We start from the raw sequence: 19,925 nt of genomic DNA on the forward strand, positions 1-19,925 counted from the left end.
GGGAACGGGAGGGAGCTGGAGGGGGCGGGGCGGCAGGCTGAACGCCCCGCGGGGCGGACGCTGCAGGCGGGACCGCGGCCCAGCTGGTGCCGGAGACACTGCGGCAGGAGAGACTACCACTCCCGGCGTGCAGCGCGACGCCCGCGGCCCCAACTCGCGCTCCTCACCGGTGCATGCCGGGATGCCGGGGCGGGGCTCGGCTCGGGATGGGCGGGGCGGCGGGCGGTGTCGGTGAGCGGAGCGGGACATGGCCGAGGGGGGGCCGTTGCCGGCTGCGGCCGTGCCCGTGGGCTCGCCCGGCGCAGGGCCCCGGAGGACCCGTGGCGGAAGCGAGGGGTCGCGGCTGCCGGAGCTGCCGGCCGGCGACACGCGGGAGCTGCTGGAGGAGGTGGAGATGCAGATCGGCGACGTGAGTGCCGGCGCGGCGGGCGGGCGGGCGGGCGGGGGTCCCCTCACGGAGGGCGCCTGGGGGGGCCGGGCGGGCGTCGGCGACCCTCAACCTCTCTGCCGTTCCTCCAGGCCGCCTTCTCGCTGGCGAAGATCCTGGAGGCGACGTCGGCCGTGTCGGCCCAGGTGGAGGAGCTCGCCACCAAGTGCTCGGAGAACGCCCGGTTCCTCAGAACATGGCGGGACCTGCTGAGGGAGGGGTACGAGTCCCTGAAGCCCAGTGGCTGACCCTGCCCCCGCGGCGGCTCGGCCGGGTCACGCTGAGCTGCCGCTTGTGCCGGACTGGAATGCGGGTTTTTTAAAACCACCTTTTTTAGGAAGTTCACGTGGATTTTTGTTTTCCTTCAGCAGCTCCCCGTGAGCCCGGAGTTCTTTCAGAAATACTTGATGACTCGTATGGATGTTGTATGTAAGTCACCGAGAAAAATAACTTTGTTTAGGGATTCAGTTGTGACTTTCAGACTCTTCCATTGCAGCTCAAGCAATCTCATACATGAAATACTCTCCCTTTTTTTTTTTTTTTTTTGCTAAAGTGGTGGATGCGAAGTTAGTATGTGTGGTACGTCCAGAACTCATTACAGGTGAGGAAGTGGTGTCCTGCAAGGAGGTAGTGTCAGCCCTCCTTTTTAAGAGCTGTCACCAGTGGAAACCTTGCCAACTCCAGAGAAACTTGCTGAACTAACTTCAGTTTTTCTCTGTGCACACTTTTTCTTTGTGTTGAGGATGGGATAATATGGCAAATCGCAGCTTATTTATGAGCTTTAGATAAGCCCCATATCCCAAAACTTACTATTTTTAGCAGTATTGCAATATATTTATATAAAGCTGCAGATTTTTTTGCAAGATGTTTGATTACTGCAAACAATTTTACACTATCTTTTGTTGTAATAAAGTGCCTTATGATGGATCATATATCTCTGCATGGTAGAAGTTTAACAGCATTACTTACTGATAGGGTGGATTATTTTGAACTATAAAAGCTTCCATCAGTTAGAAAAGAATCTGTGAAATGTATTATCCCATCTTGGGAGGCACGTTAGAGCTTTTTCAGTATTTGGTCCTATTTTATATCTTTGCCTTAAGCAGTTACTAGTTAGTTAGTCTAGAGCTTACTGTTAATAGAACCTTTTGGTCTGAGAGATCGCTAATCTGTGATAAATAGCTGTACTGAAACACCTGTGCCTTTACCAGAGCAATGTACAAAAAGTAATGCTGAAGTGGAATGGAGGGGCTGCAGGGGAACATGGTTGTACCATGATTTATTAGCCTTATTTTTACTGGTAGAGGGACTTTTAAAAAGATAGACTGTAGTTTTCGTAGCAAAAGAATAAAGACGTTACAAAAAACTCTGAAATAATGAGTATTCTTGTGTTACTCATAGAAACAAAGATGACATTGTATATATCCATAATCAACTTAAGTGAAAAACAGAAGTAATGGTAAGGACAGACATCCTTGCATATCTCATCAAAAGCAGTTACAGTCATTGAGAAGGCTTGGTCCCTCAGAGTACACAAGTTCTATTAAATTGAGTTCTAGTTGCCCCAGTTAAAGCACTTAGCTGTTTGGCAACTAAGCACCACACAGTTGCTTGTGCACACCCTGCCCCCCCCAACAGGGGAATTAAAATTTTTAATTTGTGGGGGGAATTAGCTCAAAGCAGAGCCACTGGAGAGCCAAGGAGTGATCAGCAAGATTCGCTCACCCTTTAACAGTCCCGTACGGCCAGCGTGAAAGTCTAACAGGGAGGGGAGACTGACAGTAGACTATTGTGGCCTGAACGAAGTCACGCTGTTGCTGAATGCTGCTGTGCTGGACATGCTATAACTCCAATACAAACTGGAGTCAAAAGCAGCCAAATGGTATGCCACAACTGATATCGCCAACACATTTTTCTCAATCCCTTTGGCAGCACGTGAAGGGGTTCGAGCTGCTTCGGAAGTGGTTGGTACTGAAGCACAGCTCCTCCTGGCTCCCCGACTGCCAGTGCTGGGCTGGATGTTCAAAGGGAGGGTCCCCTCTACACATCATGCAACTGATGCTACGTGGAGTAAGTGGGTTGCACTGATCACACAACGGGCTTGAATACGAAACCCCAATCGCCCAGGAATCTTGGAAATGATCATGGACTGGCCAGATGGCAAAGATTTCGGGATACTGCCAGAGGAGGAGGTGACATGTGCTGAAGAGGCCCCACGTTGTGTGCCAAAAGGACTGTTGTGGTTTAACTCCAGCTGGCAGCTGAGCGCCACACAGCTGCTTGCTCACCCACCCCCGCCCCTCCGATGGGATGGGGGAGAGAATCGGAAAAAAAAGTAAAACCTGTGGGTTGATTTAAAGACCATTTAATAGGACAGCAGAGGAAGAGAAAATAATAATAACGATAAAAGAATGTACAAAATAAGTGATGCACAATTGCTCACCACCTGCTGACTGAGGGCCAGCCCATCCCTGAGCAGTGATCGCTGCCCCCCAGCCAACTCCCCCCAGCTCTATATGCTGAGCATGACGCCATATGGTATGGAATATCCCTTTGGTCAGTCAGGGTCAGCTGTCCCAGCTGTGTCCCCTCCCAACTTTGTGTGCACCCCCAGCCTCCTTGCTGGTTGGGGTGGTGTGAGAAGCAAGGAAAGTCCTTGACTAGTGTAAGCACTGCTCAGCAACAACTAAACCATCAGTGTGTTATCAACATTATTCTCATGCTAAAGGCAAAACACAGCACTATACCAGCTACTAGGAATAAAATTAACTCTACCCCAGCCAAAACCAGGACCACCCCACAACCCAAAATGTTGCTAAGCAACTTGGAGAAGTAGTTGGTTTGTTCAGGAGATAATCTTTTATTTCAGTAAAACATACAGTAGTGGAAACAAGATGCTTAACAAACTTTGATTTCAAGATAATCCAAAGTTCTGTAAACAGCTGAAGTGTAAGTCACACTTTTTAATTCTGCTTCTTACACTGTTAAGAAGTTAAGTGCAAACACTGGAAGTATCTTTTAACTTCATTTTAAAAAGCTTCAAATCATCAATGCAAAAGAAGCATTTATTTTACCTTTGTGGGCTTCTAGGCCATCGAACTGTGAGCATAGTACTGAAAGAACTAGAGAAGCTGTAGTAATTTGTAATGGGAAAGATTCTCTTCAGTAAGTACAGGCGAAGGAAATGCTTCTAGAGGATTGTTTCAGATGGGATAATTTTTCTTTTTTACCCTTGTAAGGCTGGGAAGTCAAATAATGCCCCAGAAAGTGCTGAATAGCTGTGCTCCTTGAATTATTTTAACCATAATGCATCCAATCAGATGCACAAGGTGATTAAAATGTAGATATCATGACACCTATTAAGACTGATAGTCTTCTATTTGGCCATCTCCCATTATTCCATGTACAGAGCTAGACATCTTAAGACTGAAATTTGTTGGAAGTCTGCAAGCTGTGGGGGGCTACTTATGGTAGCCCATTAAGAAAGTGAGGAAAAGAGCAGCATCAAGATGTTGGGATACTCAGTCCAGTCTTTCCAGGGAACGATGCTCTTCTGAAGGGGGAAACTTTGACCAGCTATAGCTGGGGGACACTCAGTTGAGAAAAAAACCTTTTTTTTTTTCCCCCCCTTCCCCTCAGTTCTGGTTCTGCCTGAATTAGAACGATTGTTACACTTTCAGGATTGCCTTTACATGAGTGAAATAGTTGGAAAATTTTTAAAAGGAATAAAATTTTCACTTGTTTGGCTACGACAAATATAATAAACTGGTCTAATAATGAAATTTAAATATTTTTCTTAGGGCTATTGCTCCCTAAAGGTTTTAAGACCTGATGCAGCCTGAATAGAGCCAGTCAGAAATTTTGAGGAGGAAAAAAAATTCTTAAGGAGGAAACCAATCAACTCTTAAATTCAGCTGTTGAAATGGGGAATTAAAAAAAAAAAAAAGAGTTTAATGAAAATAACCTTTTTTTTCCCCCAAGACAGATGATTTTGAAACATTCTGCTTTCAGGGTGAGATGTTTTAAATGACAATTCATTCTTTTCCACACACTCCTGGCTTCTGGGAGGAAAAAAACCCAAACAACTGACTTCTCATTCTGATCTAGGACAAGTTGTCAAAATGTCAGGTCCTGCTGTGAGATGGTAAAATTATTGTTGTGTCAGTTCTACCTGCAAACAGACGCACTGCTCCCTCTTCTTCCTGCTTTGCTTCACATGAGCCCAGGTGTCATCCCTCCCGCATTTTTCCTCATTGCTGTAAAGCAGTAAGCCCACAGATGTGAAGCTAACAGCGCAGAATTCGCCGTGAAGATTCAAAATGTGTTTACGTGTATGAAGTTAGTCTTGTTGACTGTGTAGTCACCGAAGCATCGGAGGAGTCTGTACAAAGCACAGGCTTCGTTAGCTTTGGCGTGATTTCACGCATTGGCCACATCTCTACCCAAATGAATGATGGACCGTATGTTTTCTGACTGCCTTTACCTCTTTTGGATCGTCTTTGTCTGTAATTATACCAAACCTGATGAATCATTTCTTTGAAAGGTCGTGTAGTCAAAGTGTAGAGAAGAGGATTCAAAGCACTATTTATTGGCAGTATAAAAATCACCACCCAAGAAGTTATGGTACCTGAGGGAAGGAAAAAGAAAGGAAGCTGTAATATGCATTCCAGCGGTTGTACCCGCTAATTAATGCAAGCACTTGATGCCTGTGCCGCACAGCTTCCTGGCGAGAGGGGTGGGCATGCGCTCCTAGGCTGAGTTTGTGTCCCAACAGGCGCTTTTCTTCTTCTTCTCACTCTTACGCTTGCACTGCCCTCTTACCTCCCTCTGTTTCCAGGACTCCCTGCAAAACCGGACTTTTTTTACTCTCCCAGTAATTCCATTTAGCCCTCTTACTTTTCTGTACTGTAGCTCCCTATTTGCCCTGGCACACTTCTTGCTCTGGCTGAGCCCCATTTTCCTGCCCCCAAAGTTTTTGTCTCTGCTTTGCTCCCTGTCTCCTCCTGTGATCTCTGTGCCCCATCCTCTTCCCATGACTAGTGACACCCAATCCTAATGATGTCCCTGATGTCCTGCCCTCCCGTGAAGCAATATCCTCCAGTCCCTGTGTCCCCTCAGAGGCTGGTTTTCTCCTCTGCACCAGGACTTCTCCATTCTTCCCCCCACAAAGGGCACTGTATACATCCTCCTTATTTCCTGCTTGCCCTGTTGGTAAGAGTTTCCGTGTTCACACATGTCTTCCTTTCTGAAGGTTTCCTGCTCTCCTGCCTATATCAGGGTCTGTGTGCATTTTTCCAGCACCCCCTTCTCATCCTTACCCTTTGGGAGGTAAGTCAGCTTGCTACCTGAGGGGCAGGCGGGGAAGCGACAGGATTGAAGTGCTGAAAGACATTAGTGGGTGCACTCTGTTGCACTGTTTGATTTATAAAACAATTATAGAACTGTTCCAAGCAGTACAAAAAGCTTAATTCACTCCCTTCCCCTGCCCAGCTTTACGACTTTGTTGCAACACCAATATGTTCCTATCCATGCCCCTAACATCGTCTACAGTTTCGGAAACAAGCAGATGCTTAGTTCAAAAGCTGTCACAGTGTATCTCGAAAGAATAAGAAAAAGCTATCAAACGGGGTTTAAAACTTCTGTAAACTTAGACAACTGTGATGTCTTTAATTTTATGGAATGAGTAATTACTGTTTAATCTGGTTTATCTAATGCGGAACATTCATTTGCTGAACTCAAGATCACTCTGCCATTCAGCAAGATTTCTTCAAGGTTTCTTGACTCAGAATACATCTGCTTCTACTTTTCACAATATTTTCTTTAAAATTTCTTAGGTGGTTTGATAACTTCATGAAGAAGCATTTTAGAAGATTTAAAATAACTGAAAATATTTGACATAATCAACATAACTTTCAGACAGTTGAAACACAAGTCAAAACTTTGAAAGGGTAACTCCCAACACTCCTGGTCAGCACATAAGACAAAATTCGCTAAGCTAAAATGTTTTCTCACCAACGTAGTATTGCGACATATATCTGTACGTTGAATCTGAATCTGCTGTTGCTGATGGTACTGTTCATGCTCACCTGTTCTTTCTAACAAGGTTTACAAGCCCTACATAAAGAGGCTATTTTTTTCTAGCCTGTACTGGTGTTGCAAAGAGAAGGAAAAAAATAAGGTGCAATTTTTAATCGTTCAGGTTATGCTATTTTTACATGGGAATATATTCATAGCATAAAGAAGGTAAGCACAGCTTTATATCACTTAATGTTTTGAACTATAAGTATCAGTTTGTAAAAGAAAGTTATTTCAGGATAAGAATTATATTCTTAAATCAAGATAGGAAACACTGTACTGTCCTGAGCCATATTTAGGCAACAGAACTAGCAAAAGCTGTAAGATGAGAAAAGCCAATGCAATTCAGCCTTGGTTTTCAAATACATTTTGTACATTTTATAGATATTCTATGGAGACAGCCTTGAACAATTTGAATTTTGGGGGTTTTTTTGGCTGACTCAAAGGTGACTAATCTTTGATGATTATAGTGATATAGTTCAATGCAGTAGTAAAACTATATAGTTCATTATATTGTGTGTACATACATACAGATATATAACAAAGTTCATTATAGTAATATAGTTCAATACATTCAATTATTTTTCTTCTGAAGTAGAAACAACACTCTTCATACAGATACAGTTGAAACAGCCTCACAAAAGAAAGGACATACCTGGTATTTCTACTTGAAGTAAAGAAAGGAGTTTCAAAATAAAAATGGGTATCCAACATAATGCATCAGTAAATACAATGAAGAAAAAACGTTTAGCAAGGATCATCTCTTTTTTAATATGATTCCGAATTTCAGTAGCTGTAATAGCTGTTTGGTGGACACTGTAGAACATACTCCCATAGGAAAACACAATGATGATAAAAGCTGCCAAGTTTACACCTGGTTAAGAAGTTAAAATTAGTTATAATTTAACAGCATAATGGCAATTCCACATCACCTATTTGCAGGCTGGGTAGTAAAGAAAAATGTTTAATCTAAACTGCTAGTCCCATAGGATTAAGCAGCCAGAAGGTCTGAGTCTGTCTTCACCTCAGCACTGAATTGTCATCTCTACTCAGGTATTTCTTTCATTCATCATCCCCTGATAAATGGCTGCCATCTGATCCAAACTACGTAGTTCTCCTCTGGTCTTATCATTGCTCTACTTCCCTGACAAAGTAATCATTCAGGAACTTAATGGTCATCAATTTCTTTCTACTTTCTCAGCCCTTCATGCATTTTCAGATACGTAAGTATCTATCCAATATGGTAAAATATTCAGGCTGGAAAAAGTCTTTAAGTGCTTACTGGAACATCTAAATATAAGGTGGGAACATCACAGGAAAGCGATCTTATTTGTTTGAAAATTAAGTTCATTTGCAGCTCTAATCATATATAAAGAAGAAATGCCACTTACCTAAAAAAATGACAACAGAATAAATCTGACTTGCTGAACTTTCTGATTGTTCTGAGTGAAGAGGAAAACAGACGCCATTGGTACCATAGTAGTTCCTGAAAAATTCCTTGTTGCTCAGTGGGATAAAAGCAACAGCAAACCCAATTATCCAGATAAGAACCAAAATGGAAATTGTCCTGCATTTTCTGGGCTTCAAGCACCTAAAAGGATAAACTATGCAGATGTATTTTTCCAAAGTCAGGTAAGTCAACAGCAAGACTGACACCTCTGTAGACAGAATAGCCAGCGATCCCACCAATTGACAATGAATACTGTCCATCCACAACTGAGCGTGCTTGTTGTATTCTCCGCGATATTTAAGATCAAAAGCTCCAATCACAAATAAATATATTCCCATCAGACAGTCAGCACCTGTGGGCACAGTGCTTAACATCATTATTTACACATCTGAATTTCCCATTCTCTGTGTATATGTATATTGGAAAGCAGACATACACACGTATATATGAGTACATATTTATAAGTCGGCTAATATATAGATATAAAATTGATATTATAGTTGGAATGCTATTGTGAATTACAATTAAGGCAGTATAATTCAGTTCTATTCCTCTTTTTTTTTTTTTTAATTTTCATTTGGACTGACAGTCCATGTTTCGTACCTGTTTCCAACCTGATTTTTTGAAGCTCAGATAAAATTGGTTTGCAAGTAGAAAAAGTTATGGCTTCATTTATAGAGTTATTCTTGCAACCCATTTTTTATCAGGTCTTACTCCTTTTGATATTGACATTTGGCTTGAGATAATTTGCTTTGAGTAAGGCTGGATTCAAAGTTTAGTTTTGGCTTGTCCACCTTATGCTAGTTCAGAGCTGATGTGCATAGTCTTCTAAGACTACTAAGTAAAGAAGAGCTGTCAACATAGAGCTGAAGGCTTCTCAGGTATTTTGGCTGGAAGTTTTGTGTGTTGTTCAGACTGTTCCCACTGTTAAACAACAAAGTTTCAGAATCACTGACATGCTGTATTTAGAAGCGTTGCAATCATTTTATACACTGTTGACAATTAGCTTTCAAAATGCAACAAGTGCATCTGTGAAACACTTGTAGACTCCCCTGTATTGAGGCAGGGTACTTGAGATTATGGTGACGGTACTGCTGAGTAGTTCATCCATAGACCTGTCTTGCTTTTAGGACTAAAATAAAACCCCCCTAATTCTTAATATTGGGGAGCTAGGAGTGATTGATTTTCTATATTTGCGTAAGTAACCTTTTAGGTGCAAAAAATAGAATGCAAAAAATAGAATAACTGTCTTGAACACAATATTTACACACACAAATTGCTATTTACTCAAAAATGCATAGTAAAATTTAAGTTTGTGGGCCTTTGAAAAATTTGGAATTGTATTTCTTATTGATGAAGAAAGTGGGAATTTGATAAAATACCTGCAGCATTAAAATCAAACATGAAACCTTTGGAATTTATCAGCTGCCAGAGAGACCTCCTGGGGCATAAGGCACAGCATTTTGTATTGTCATTCGCAACAGCATGAAAGTTCAGTTAATCCAGTGCTGGAAATATGTCACTATATTATAATAACAAATATCATAGAAACTATGAGCAGACTAAAACAATATTCTTTTACTTTTACGCATGGAGTACTCACAGCAGAGAGACATTATTGAGATGGCATGGAGCTTATTCTCTGATCTGATGTAAGGCCTCATGCAGATAACAAAAATATTTCCAAAGCAGGTGATGGCAGATACCACCCAGACAAACACTCTCTGTATGATGCTAGCTAAAAGATTCTCGAGGGATGAAATCCCATCAGTATTGGGCTTACAGCTGCGCACATGAGGGGCATGTCCACAGTACTGGAATTTCTTGAAATATCTGGTTGTGAGAAAGAAAAACAGACAAGAGATGGTTCTAGTTTGGTTACCAGAATATCACAACACCCTAGTAACTACTCAGAAAACATATTCTGAAAGAAGAAAAATTAATTAAAACTGTCAAATTTGACAACTGCTTACATGCCGCTTGTCATACACTTTTGTTTTTAATTATTCAGTATTCTGTAAATTGTAAAATTCAGACCAAAGAAAGCAAACTGGAATAATCTACTTAGAATCATAGAACCATTTAGGTTGGAAAAGACCTTTAAGATCATCGAGTCCAGCCATTAACCTAGCACTGCCAAGTCCACCACTAAACCATGTCCCTAAGCACCACACCTACACGTCTTTTAAATACCTCCAGGGATGGTGACTCAACCACTTCCCTGGGCAGCCTGTTCCAGTGCTTGACAACCCTTTCAGCGAAGAAATTTTTCCTAATATCCAATCTAAACCTCCCCTGGTGCAACTTGAGTTACTTACATGTGGGAAAGGTTTCTCAGGGGTCTGAACATTCTTCTCTGGATGTTTGCAATTTCAATGCCCTCCAAGCTGCTGTAGACAATATACTCTCAATAAAAGGCAATAGAAACTCAGTAGTAAAAGAACAAACTTTATGAGCATTTAATTGTGTTTCTATGATTATATGTAACTAGAGATGAACTTTAATTGCATCTAATCTGTCATCCCTTTGAAACTTGAACAGAAAGTCTGCGTAAAAGCTAAAATGAAATAAAATGAATTGCAGTTAATTCTAATAAACTTGCTGTTCTTCCAAAATCATGAAGGCGGATCTTTTAGTGCTCTCAGCAGTGTAATCTCTGATTATTATGTTGCCCTTCCAAAGTATTGTTCTACTGATGTTCTTTCACCATCTCTGGGAAAATAACAACTTGTTCCAATAGTAATATTTTACATGTCTCTTCTGTTTTTTATCCTAGGGAGTGCTTTACTAGACAAACAAACCGCTGCAGGAATTCAGTCTTCATTGTGTCAAGAGCAGCAGGAAGCAGGGACACAGAACACAGCATGTAAGGGAAAATACTGGCTTTCTTGTGACACATAGATGGGATTTCTTATTTTATTTTATTTTTTAATATATTGAAAACAGCACTATTATTTCCCCTGCAGTGCTATATCAGTAAACTGTAACTGTGTAAGTTGTTCTTTTAGAACTTCGGTTTCTGCACTCTACTAGTCCACCCCATCCACTGGTTAGATGTGCAACGTGTCTTCTAAGTTGCAACTGGTCAGAGGTCTTTGGTTCTTCTTGTGGGGAGCCTTATTTGAATTCACTGTTCAATGCTTTGATTGCAATATTCCCGTGAGTTCTGAGCACATTTAGGCAAAAGTGGAGAACGGTACCAGTCTTACTGCTTAGTTGGTTTGGGCTGGTGAGCAGTTTTGCTAGGAGACAAGAATAAAGCCCCAAATACGGAAACTTCTTAGTTTTATTTATGCACTGCAATGAATCCTGGGCTGTGCTTTCCCTGGCTATTCTTACTATTTTAAACTAGGATAGAGGCAACTGGTGGTCTACAAACTGAGTGTTGAAACATACAGTTTCCTGTAGATCTATCTCAAGATTTAACAACTTTCTCAACTTAAAAATAGGGAAGGTTGTGGTCAGTCAATTGCATGAGATCTTTGGTGTTAAATAATAGATAAAATGTATGTTGTAGCCTGACTGTTAGGGAGGTAATTAATTACGATTTTCTGTGCTCAGCTGCTTATTTTCATGAAACTTGTACAGATTTAGTATTTTCAGGTCATTAGTCATTTACGAACTGTAGTTGAATTTGTCCACTGGATTCCAAATCACTGTGAGGAAGGGGGACTGATCAACAAAGGCATCTGCACTGCTGGCTACAGCTCAGGGGTCAAATCATAAACTCCTATGACACCCCTATCCACGGAAACCTATCTTTTTGGATGTCCACAACCACTTTGAAATGATGACCGACAAGAACCAATGCTGTGCTGTACCAAGCTGGTTATTGCAGATGTGCAGTGGCCTGTGAAGATGTACTTAAATCTACCGCAGGATAATTTCAGATTTGCAAGATTGTCACTGCGCTTTTGCACAGTTTTAGGAAGAGCTCTGCTGGAAGAATTCAAGGTAGAGCTGCTGTGTTGGTGCACGCACAAAAACTCTCCCTAAACTCTTCAAAAAGATTTGTAAAAGTCCCACCTCCCTCTGACATGGCAGCTGAATCGTACTTGGTTTACATTGTTCTTTTCATGGTGTTAGCAGTAGATTCTGTAAGAACAGAAATATGTCCCCGAACTTGTACATGTACCAAATTCCTTCATAATTCCTGTCTTCACATATCCCAATGGTACCTGCCCATGGCATTAATAGTCCCAACTGGACCTTGCATGACCCTTAAGCCCTGTAAACAAATTGTGCAAGGTCAAACAAGGGTTGCATTAATCTTGTTCTGTAATAGTAGAAAAGGCAATGTCCTTCTTCAAGCTGAATTTATGATCTCTTTTTGTTGGAAAAATTTCCATTATGAAACTGATATTTTCAGGAAGGAAAATTTGAGTATTGTTAAGTAATTATTTTCCCGGCTCAAATTGTGGAGGATCATCAACATAACTATAAATTATTTCAAGGGCAATTTCTTATAAAACATATTCTGGATCATGTCCTTCTGAAGGAAATATGCATAATCACAAAGAAAATATAGCTACAATATAAAAACTTGATACTTACAGGGATTTGAGTTTAGTTAGAAAATCAAACTGGTCAATTTGTATTTTCTTGATTGGGTTGTAAGAAAGGTTCCTGTAAATACAGCACAGGCATAAGTAACTTTGTATATCTTCCTTAAAGCTTGTTCCAAAGATAAAATCAAACTACATAACCCATTTGCTTTTCCAGCCCTGTAGGAAGGACTCGTACAATTGGCAGTTAAAACCGCAAATGGTAACGTTCATTTAATGTTAGTCAGCTTGCTAAGCCGGTAGAAAGAGTAGTCAGATGCTTCACAGGCATGCTATTGCCACATACACACACACACCTGCCTCCCCCAGCCTGATGCTTAAAGGTTTTGACTATAGAAATATTTAGTTATTAAACTTCCTGGACTTGTTTTTCAAGTAAAGAACATAGCTGAACTGCATGCATTTAGAAGTAAATTACAATTGATTTTGCTAGTTGCTAAAATCTATTTTTTCATAATAATTCATTTGTGTGAGTTCAAGAAGAGACAGAGGCAGTGGGATGTAAAAACAGACATTAGCATTAGATGCTATCACTCTGTGGCAAGAGTGTTTCTAGGTACATCCTCTTTTTCTTCTCCCTATAACTTTTCCGTATGTTTTTGTTTTGATATTGTAACTAAAATGTGCAAACTCAATAAATGCAGCTGTACACATTTGGTTGTCCCAGTGTATGGTGATGGATCCCAAGGATGCTGGAAAAGCACAAAAATAAGTTATTCCACATATGACCTCCTCTCCTCCAGAGAGGTCTTCAATTTTGTGACTAGTGCCTCTTTCAGATTATGCGAGAAAGATTGGGACTCTCCAGCAGCAGCATTTGAGAATTTGCCTATATATGCATCATGGAAAAAAGAGAGAATGTCTTTCCGGTTTTATAATACCTCATGCTTTTTTGGAACTCTTCCACAGGAAAAAAACAGTTGCAAACAAGGCATCTGTATGATGCTCTTACATGTTTATGATCTATTTTTAGAGGCAAATCCTGATATCACTTTAAACATTCCCATCAAATTATTAATTCCTCATTATATAGCTAGCACAGCTCATTTTGCATATACTAACAAGATCTAGAAAAAGGTAGAACTTGAACTTCCTATCTTTTGGGACATGAAAATACACATCTTTTACAAAACTATTCTGGGCAAAACGTTATATAGGATCACTTTTGGGATAAGTATTTTTTTTTACGCAGAGCTTAAATGACTAGTACAAACAAAGGTGCTCTTTCCCAGCATTCATGACTGAAAGCATCATATCAAATGAGTAATGTACAGTTATACAGAATAATAATTGAGAATCCTTACAGTTGTGAAAGCTCCTTTAGATCCTTAAATATATATGGAGGAAGTGATTCAATCTTGTTGCTAGCCAAATCTCTGCAGAAACAGCCACAAGTAGGATACAGTAAGTTCTTACTGGGCTCAGTAATTTTACTGAACAGTTTTGCAATTTCAAGACTCACAGTTTTATTCTATTTGCCAATAGGACATTATTTATTACATAGGTTATCAGAAACCTGGACTATAAAAGAATGCTGTTAAAACAAGGTGGGAAGCTAGATCCATCAGATCTTTCTTTGTCTAGTTAGTTCAGATATGCCAATAGATATACAATTTATTATTATTTTATTTACATCAAAAAGAAAGTAAAATACCCTTAACTTGGGTTGTAGGAGCTTGGAAATAAATTAAACATATTGTTTCATGATGGGAATTCTTTCACATGGGCTAGCCAGCACATCTTTCCCTTAATTCTTCTCTCTACCTTGCTCCTTATTTTCACTAAACAAAAATCCTAAGAACTGTGGACAGAGGAGTAAAGGTCACATGCACCTAGACTGTGGTGATGTAAGATTAATTAATATTATTCTATTCAGGGAACATAATGATCTTGTGAGCAAAAAACCTGCTATTATTGATACAGAGTATGTATTTTATCGACTATTTCTTCCCTGTTGAATATATAGAGAAAAACCTGAGGATAGGTGCTGTCTCCAGAGCATGTTATATGAAATAGAATTTATGATCAATTATATTTGCAATATAAATTATAAAACTTTGTGACTTGTTGTACAAGTAAGAGAAGAAATCAACTCACAATTCATCTAACATCTGGAGAGAAGAAAAGCTGTTTTCATTTAAAGAGCTGATTTTATTTCGCCTCATCACCCTGAAAGAATAAAACAAGCTTATGTTGCTGCTTCTTGGCATTTATTTGGTTTTGGAGAAAACTTTTAATAAACTTTAAAAATTCTCTCTTCTCTGCATCTTCAAATATTTGCCCAATTCAGTTAACAAGGTAATCGGATCTAGAAGCTTACCATTTTACCATTTGTTAAATAACTTTTGTTGCCTATACACACATGTATTTGTGCATATATATATATATATATGTACACACACACACACACACACACCCCCTGTAGGAGGCTGGTATAAATTGACTGAAGGCAGGAGGAAGATTAAGTGGGCTGGAAGGCTTGCGACCTAACTGCATCTCGGACTCAGGCACGTGGCCGTGCAACTTCTCCTTCACCTGTGTTTCATCTGCCACTGAGCTTGCTCCTTAAATGGACAACCTGGATTTTAAAAGCAAAGAGAAAGCCAAGAATATGGGTACCACAGAAGAGTTAAAAATTGAAAGTCACAGGTACTGTGGAGCATACTAATTTAGCAAAAGGTTGAAGGGATTTTCTGAAGATGATTACAACACCACTGAAGAAACTTTGGGGAAAATTCTAAAATTGCTGAGCCACCCAAGCAACCAGCCAATCAAACTCTTTATTTATATGTTTGCTGCTTTTTATTATGATATTTTTGCCTCCTAGAAAATTTCTAAATCTTAATATAAGTCAAAGTTGCTTCTTATAGCTGCATATATCAATGCTGAACTTTGCTATAAATGTGAACAGTGGTTATTCTGTATGGTGCTCATTTAAAACCAAGCATTTTAATCTAATCTCCCTGAGATCTAAATAACCATGGTACTCAGAAAATTTTATATTAGCTGTAATGAATCAGTTGACTATTCAGCACAAGCATCTCTCACTCTGGCTGGCTAGCGTATCCTATTACTTACAGTACAGTTAGAGTGTTGCAGGACATGAAAGTGACATTTCTTACATGATGGATATGGTTGCCTTCAAGGTCTCTGGGATATAAAAACAAAACATCAATCACTGAAAATAAATTGAGGCAGTTATTCTAAGGTAATTAAAGAAAAACACTACCAGAACTTCATGACTCCACAAAAAAGAGTGGGAACCAGACATCTAATTTTTCTGCACACCTAGTTGATGACTTCAGGTCATCAACCCTGCAGTGACCCAGCAGGAACTCTGTAAGATCCAGCGTCCCATTAGAAAAAGTGGCGTGGAAGTGCCGTACAAAGACAACATAATAATATTTTTCTAGTGAAATAAGGTAGACTTACAGCCAGTTTAGTCTTGGCATATATTGGCACAGAGGTTTATCAGGCAAACGAGCAAGAGAATTATTCATCATCTCTCTGAAAAAAAGAAAAACAGTATAGCTGGCTATATTTGCCAAAAAGTATATTATAGAAAAAAAATCATGTCTCTTGTGTTTGTACTTTTGATAAAAAGGCAGTCAAAGCTCGATTCATTTCTCATGGTCTTGGAGGTAGTATTATTTTCTTAAACGTCTACATATTTTCCCTATGGCATTCTGAGGAGCAGTATTTTATCCTTAACTTGTTAATTACCAGTAAAGGAAAGATGTTCACTTCACTGCTTTCTAAATAAAACATGGCAAGTCAATACAAATATTTTGACTATTCTGTCATAACACGTAACTTCTATTGGTGACAGAGGAAGGGGGAGATGGACGGAGGGTTCCCTCTGGGCTGCAGGGGAAGGGGGTCCCTTGTGTTTGGGTCTGGAGAGGGCAGAAGCAGGCTACAAACAGGGTCTCGCGGAGGGAAGCCGGGCTGCTGCAGGGGACAGGAGCTATGGGACCCCCATCTCCTGCACCGCAGCTGTGGAGGACAACAGGCACCCATTGCTGCAGCTGCCATGTCCTTGCCCTCTCAGTGATGTTGTCTTTTTACCATTTTTCCCACCCATCTCCCTATACTTTTCCAGATACTGCATGTCCGCTGCTACCAAAATCCTCCTACTCCAGCACATCTTGCCTGGGGTAAGAAAAAGCTGCAGGTGTACTGCCAGCATTCCGTGGTGAGCAAGCAGAGTTGTCATAAAAAGGTTTTTATATGTATCTGTCCTTTCTGTTCTGTTCTTTTAAATAACACTTTGGGTTCTTATTCAGTACTTACAGGAGAATAAGTGATTTGAGTCCATAAAATGTTAATGGAGAGATCCGATTTATCCTATTATTTTCAATTATCCTATAAATTACAGCAAAACATGTATCAGTTTTATAATTGTCTGCAGTCTTAAACTGAACAGATGACAAAACGTAACATACTTGGAAGTGGATTTCTTCAAATGTCCATTCAAACTACTTAAAAAATTAACGTACTACTCCTTAGCAGGTCAGGGTATTAATCGAATTAACTTCCTTTCAGAAGAATTTAATTTAAAAAAAATTAACTTAGAGAAAGTAATTATTTTCAACTTCGAAAAAAGTGTTTTCTTGTGAGTTTTAAAAATTCTTTGATCAAGACACTTTGAATGGATTCCCTGTGAAAATAAAGCAGCACCACATAACAGTGTTCCACAGCAATCCAAGAGTTCCAAACACACAGAAAAACGTTAGGCATGTTATTATTTGCTTATTTTTAATAACTTTACTGAGTCAAAATAGTATTTCATTTTCATCTGTCTGAAAAGCAGTAATAAACCAATATTTCAGATTATGACAGTCATTTTGTCTGGGACATTTTAAGCACTAATTACAGGGAAAGACCTGCCCCAAAAATGCTTTTTCTACTGTTTGATAGTCTCTGAGTTATTTCATGTATTAATTTGTAACAAGCAATTACTTATAAACATTATTTAGTATTGTAAAAGTCATCAGTCACTGGAGCCATTAAGGCCCAAAAACTAATTTCTGCTCTCACCAAAGTCAATTGGATTTTTACCTCGCACTATGTAACAGAAGTTCCTTCATTATTATCTTGTATAAGGTACTACTACGCACAAAAATGAAAGCAATCCAAATATTTCTTTCTCTTGCTTTAATTATTCCTTGAGAAAATAAACATACAAATAAGAAAACAACATACAGCCATTCAAGTTTGTGGAGATCTTCAAAGACACCAGGCTTCAAACTGGTTAACTTGTTGTTACTCAGGTATCTGAAATGAGACCAAGAAAAGATAAACAAATGGAATGATTAATTAGCATCAGATGCATGAAAATGAGTTTTAAGATTTTTCCTTCATAATTTATCAGAATACTGCTAACATTTTTTCATAATTATCATTTTTGATTATGGTAATTTTCATGTCCTTCTTTGAGAACAAGGCGGGACTCTCTGTGGTGAGGACTTTCGGAAAGATTATGTGGAACGTTTTGTCTTATCTATAAGAAATCACAGCAAGCTAAATATTTTCACTGTGTCATATTTTAGGCCCTTTCCAGTTTCCCTCTGTGGAGTGATTCATTCCATGAATGTTCCCAGGATCCCGTTCAGTCTCAGCTAAGGACGTTAGTCAAATGTAGACACCAGAATCATGGAAAAAGAAAGCCCGAGAAATGAAGAGGAGGGGAGGGTGTACTATAAATACTCTGGGAAGGTAATAACAGCAGCTATAATAACAAATAATCAACCACACTCATGTGATGGAAAAAGAAGTACAACATCTAAAAAAATCTTCCTTTTAAAAACACTGCAGAAACAAAAAGCTGAACCGAACAACACAATTTATGTATCATTCTTTCACTGAGCATTTTTCTTAAAAATTAGAAGCATCTTTCAAAAAGCTGCTGCAAAATAAAGAAAATAGTGTTCTTTTCATTACTGATACTGGTTACTTTGGTTTGCATCTGTAAACCAAAATAGAACATCAAAGAGTTTTGATTCATCACAAGCTCTTGCTTTTGTTTTATTCCTTTTTCATTCTTTCTGACTTTATGCAGGTAACTGTCATACTGTCTCCTTCTTCCATTCTGCGGATTTGGAGAACAGGAGTGAAGTATGGAGCCCACTTGCACCTTCAAAGCATTGTCCTGTCAGATAAACTTGCACAGATAGTTCCTAATCTATCTTTGCTTTCTCAATCCAATCATTGAGTTAAAGATTTAGACCATTTTGCAACTTCCTAATGTTGAATCAAATAAGAGCGAGACATCCATAGCGACCCTCAGAGCTCTTCCCATTGCTCTTTACTTCAGTATTCAAAGAGCAATACTTACAGTTTTGTCAAGTTGTATAAACCTTTGAAAGCACGTTCAGATACAGCTCGGATTTTATTATTCTGAAGATACCTAAGAAGATACAACAACAACGACAATTAATTCTCTAAGCACACAAAGTCAAAGCATAAATAACCAATTAAAATCTATCAACTAAACTGAATGCGTGTGTGGTACTTGAGAAGCAGCTGTCAGACTTGTTAGATCTTAAATTTGACAATACCCATTTCACAGCTGTAGTTTAAAACACCTTTGCAGTCTTTGCAAAGGTGTTTACCCCCCTCCCAGCAGCATTACAAAATTCATTCAAAGGGTTGCTTGGTTTGCCTGAGATGAACAACGAAGCGGTTGTACGCGCCCTCCTGTTTTAGTCCTAACCTTGCAGTTCTCACCTGTGTGACCTGATCTGAATGTTTAGCCAGAACCCTGCTATGAGCAACATAATTTTGCATGGCAAATGTCAAATTAACATGTTTTTGAATTTTCTGTTTACAGTATCAAAGAATTTTCAAAATGCTGCTATTTTAAGATATTATAATAAAAATGTAAAACGAATCTTACTAATTTTCTGTAAAGAATGCTAATTTTTCCCTTCTCTTTTTCTTTACCTACTTTGATGAAATAAGTTCAAAAATATTATTAACTACAAACATTAAATCCTTTTCCGATAATTTTAAAGCATTATAGTATTATTCGCTGAGTAATATTTAAATATAAATGCTTTTAATTAAATTACAGTTAATAAAGCACCCAGATGCATTCCTGTCAAATAAGAAATCTGACATTGGCTTTTACAAAATGGGTTTGTGCAAACACCGCTCAAGAGCTTTCTGAAAATGTACAGTTATCGATCAGAAATGTGTAAAATTATTATTAGAAACAAATGGTTTGTACAGATAGATATGGATATATTTCTTTTAACGGAAACGTTTCTTTCAAGACTTTAAGGTAATAATGGCACTTAACTTTGTGAACACAAGATGGTGCTGCAGTACAGCACAGTTTCCATAAAAGTTACACTCCCGTAAGTTTTCTAGGACTGTTAAGTGCCTTGCATTGGTGACATAGGAG

At 39.2% G+C, this 19,925-nt stretch overlaps 2 protein-coding genes across 8 annotated transcripts in view; one reads left to right on the plus strand and one right to left on the minus strand.

Moving 5' to 3' along the window:
- The first annotated feature begins 182 nt into the window (after positions 1-182).
- C5H4orf46 (chromosome 5 C4orf46 homolog) lies at positions 183-1,798 on the plus strand. 3 transcript variants are annotated; one of them, XM_072861709.1, is made up of 3 exons: positions 183-409; positions 520-647; positions 796-1,798. In XM_072861709.1, the coding sequence occupies exons 1-3, from the start codon at positions 248-250 to the stop codon at positions 806-808; spliced, it is 303 nt and encodes a 100-aa protein (XP_072717810.1). In that variant the 5' UTR covers positions 183-247; the 3' UTR covers positions 809-1,798. The 3 variants fall into 3 exon arrangements, with proteins under 3 accessions (XP_072717810.1, XP_072717811.1, XP_072717809.1); XM_072861710.1 differs by having other exon boundaries at positions 799-1,798; XM_072861708.1 differs by having other exon boundaries at positions 197-409; positions 520-1,798.
- A 1,482-nt stretch (positions 1,799-3,280) lies between these two features.
- RXFP1 (relaxin family peptide receptor 1) overlaps positions 3,281-19,925 on the minus strand; it is a 51,616-nt gene continuing 34,971 nt past the window's right edge. For 2 of the 5 annotated variants that reach the window (XM_072861704.1, XM_072861700.1), the window contains exons 6-18: positions 18,855-18,926; positions 17,723-17,794; positions 16,811-16,882; positions 15,950-16,024; positions 15,596-15,667; positions 14,615-14,686; positions 13,822-13,893; positions 12,507-12,578; positions 10,271-10,342; positions 9,556-9,785; positions 7,894-8,304; positions 7,158-7,376; positions 3,281-5,054 (exon numbers count right to left, since the gene is read on the minus strand). In XM_072861704.1, the coding sequence (XP_072717805.1) occupies positions 4,753-5,054; positions 7,158-7,376; positions 7,894-8,304; positions 9,556-9,785; positions 10,271-10,342; positions 12,507-12,578; positions 13,822-13,893; positions 14,615-14,686; positions 15,596-15,667; positions 15,950-16,024; positions 16,811-16,882; positions 17,723-17,794; positions 18,855-18,926 (1,813 nt within the window). In that variant the 3' untranslated portion in view covers positions 3,281-4,752. The remainder of the gene's footprint in view (positions 5,055-7,157; positions 7,377-7,893; positions 8,305-9,555; positions 9,786-10,270; positions 10,343-12,506; positions 12,579-13,821; positions 13,894-14,614; positions 14,687-15,595; positions 15,668-15,949; positions 16,025-16,810; positions 16,883-17,722; positions 17,795-18,854; positions 18,927-19,925) is intronic. The other 3 variants (XM_072861702.1, XM_072861701.1, XM_072861703.1) reach the window with 3 other exon arrangements.

Source organism: Ciconia boyciana, chromosome 5, assembly GCF_034638445.1.
Source record: "Ciconia boyciana chromosome 5, ASM3463844v1, whole genome shotgun sequence".
Classification (NCBI taxonomy): Eukaryota; Metazoa; Chordata; class Aves; order Ciconiiformes; family Ciconiidae; genus Ciconia; species Ciconia boyciana.